Source organism: Myotis davidii, unplaced genomic scaffold (assembly GCF_000327345.1).
Source record: "Myotis davidii unplaced genomic scaffold, ASM32734v1 scaffold184, whole genome shotgun sequence".
In the NCBI taxonomy this organism is placed as follows: Eukaryota; Metazoa; Chordata; class Mammalia; order Chiroptera; family Vespertilionidae; genus Myotis; species Myotis davidii.
In genome coordinates, this window is record NW_006297021.1 from 6,306,592 (window position 1) to 6,309,182 (window position 2,591).

The window sequence follows — 2,591 nt, forward strand, 5'->3', positions numbered from 1 at the left end:
TTCCTGGTTTATTTCTGTTTTGGTGACAAGTGGGTTACACCAGAGAGATGTTTCTTTAATGATGGAGATGATTCAGGTGTACAATTATCAGACTCTGCAGTTGAAGAATCTGCACCTGAACTTGAAGATGAGGAGGACAAAGAGGAAGAGGAACTACTTTTGGAATACTTTTTACTTATGCCTTTTTTGATATTACTAGACGGTTTAGCTGACTTGGACCTGACATAATGTTTTTTCCCATCATCACTGCTTTCCTCTCCATCTGTATAATAATCATTTTCACCTTCTTTTACCATTTTGGGAATTCTATCTGGAATGGTCAAGTGTATTTTATGTCCTGTTGTAGCATTACACAGTTTTTCTGATCTTGAAGAAGTTGTCAATGATAAAGAATTTCTGGTTTGTGCATTATCATTTTCTATAGGGTGTTCTTCTGAAGGAATTTTCTCTCTTCTTTCATTTCCTTTCTCAGCAAGATCATTTTCTTTTCTCTGCATTCCAAATTTTGAGTTTACATTTACTGTATCTTTGTCTATTCTCTCTTTAGGGCAATCATTTTGCTTGCCAAAAACTGAGTCACTTTCACTTTTCTTTGCTTCTTCAAAGTCACTGTCAAAGAAAGAATGGTCCACTTCGTCTTCTGATATATCTCTGAAACGATCCATAATGGCAAATATATATCTGAAAAGAAGAAAAACGTAACCATCAGACTAAAGAGCAATTTTGAAATATTTTTATTTTTACTTAGTCATTTATAGTTTTTCCAAACTGAGAAGTTTGGGTAACATATCAAGAGAAACATGACCCCAAAAAACACACCAAAAAATAACCCAGCGAAATTATAATGGGGCTATAGGAATAGTTCCAAGTTGTGCCAATGATCTGAAAAATAGGTCTATTTTTTTTTTGTAAGATAATTCACCCTGTATTACAAAAAGTCAAGGGCGGAAATCAAAGAGTGTGGTTGTTTTTTCCTATCTCACTTTGTTACATGGTTAAGAATACCTTTGAAATTAAAAATTATTTTGTAAGTTTCTTCAATTTTAAAAGCAAATGGTTTCATAGCACACCCCCTTCAATGAAGCAGTTGGTTCTGAATGCTATGGCGAAGAGTCTAAAATGTGAATCATGATTAAGGGTTTATAGAACAACAGGGCCATATCTAGCAAAAGTAATGACAAAGAATGTATTCAGATACTTAGGACTTGATATTGGAAAATATTTTAGTGCTGCTACTTGTAGCTCCAGAGGTTGAACTTGCATCAACAGATGGAGTGCATGAGAAAGCCGTTCTGAGCTTAACGTTAGGACTGCTCAAAAATGGACTGGGCTACTTTCTAAGATTAGGAGCAAGGAGTGACTAGTGGGATGCTGTAGGGAATTCATGCATTAGGAGCATATGCTGTTTCCCGACCCTATGATTATATGAATCAGGTCTAAATCCCAAAGTCAAATGATTAACTACTACTTTGAAATCCCTGTTTTTCATAGCTAACAATTCCCTGCCTTTCTGTCTCCTTACCAGACTGGGAACTCCTGATAGCTAGCTCATCTTTATATACCGAGTGCCTAAAGTAGTATCTGACAAATATGATTCAAAGACTGTTTAACCAGTGAAGGAGTTTGGAGCCAGGAAATGTAAGATTGTGCAGTGGGCCTTAGCTGGTTTGGCTCAGTGGATAGAGCGTCCGCCTGTGGACTGAAGGGTTTGATGCCCATCAAGAGCACATGCCCAGGTTGCGGCTTGGTCTCCAGTAGGGGGCGTGCAAGAGGCAGCCAGTCAAGGATTCTCTCTCATCATTGATGTTTCTACCTACCTCTCCTTTCCTCTCTGAAATCAATAAAAATATATTTTAAAGACATTGTGCAAGGGTTCTGCTCTTTGATGCGTAAGCAGAAAAGTTACCTCTTTTGTTTCCCACAATCCTCTCTTTGCCTCCACTCCTCCCGACCATACTCTCCCCTCCCCCTTATCTTCACTGACATGGTTCATGCAGGTCCCAGTAGTTTTAAGCATCTTCTTCCCTAAGTGGTCACAGTTCATGCCAGCAGGTGCATAGCCCAGTGCCTGGGAAACGTCACGTTTATATTTGGGTTGATAATACCCAACAATACTGTTATCTTAAGGATTTGAGCGCCCAGGATTTAGCTTAATTTACGGAAGTTATCTAACAATCCCATCCACTGAGCAATCCTTTAGATAATATTTACTTCAAAACGAGGTTTCAACTTATATTAGAAAATAATAAAAACACGGCGTGGACTTAAAATTAGCAACGGTTCTCTTGACAACACTCTGGGAAAGGGTAAAAACGAAACGATCGGTCCCCGGACCTTCATCCCCCCTGCGCGGTGCTCCATGGAAACAGGTGACACTCACCAGGGGCACAGCCCCTCCGGTCTGCAGTGAGATACTAACGCTTTCAAGATCCTGGCATTTTTCAAACTGTCATTTTGTTACTGTGACATTAGGTTTCTGAGTCAGATATACAACATGGCCCAAAGGTAACCGATTGGATACACGACAATCTAGGCCCGAAGAAAACAAACAAACACCCGTGATCAGGAACCCGGGCTCTGTTCAGCACTCC

At 39.6% G+C, this 2,591-nt stretch overlaps 1 protein-coding gene across 1 annotated transcript in view; it reads right to left on the reverse strand.

Moving 5' to 3' along the window:
• CFAP97 (cilia and flagella associated protein 97) overlaps positions 1-2,591 on the reverse strand; it is a 23,241-nt gene that overhangs the window by 20,221 nt on the left and 429 nt on the right. The window contains 1 exon segment of the mRNA XM_006772672.2: positions 1-681. This exon segment is cut by the window's left edge and continues 4 nt beyond it. Within this exon segment, the coding sequence (XP_006772735.1) occupies positions 1-665 (665 nt within the window). The 5' untranslated portion in view covers positions 666-681.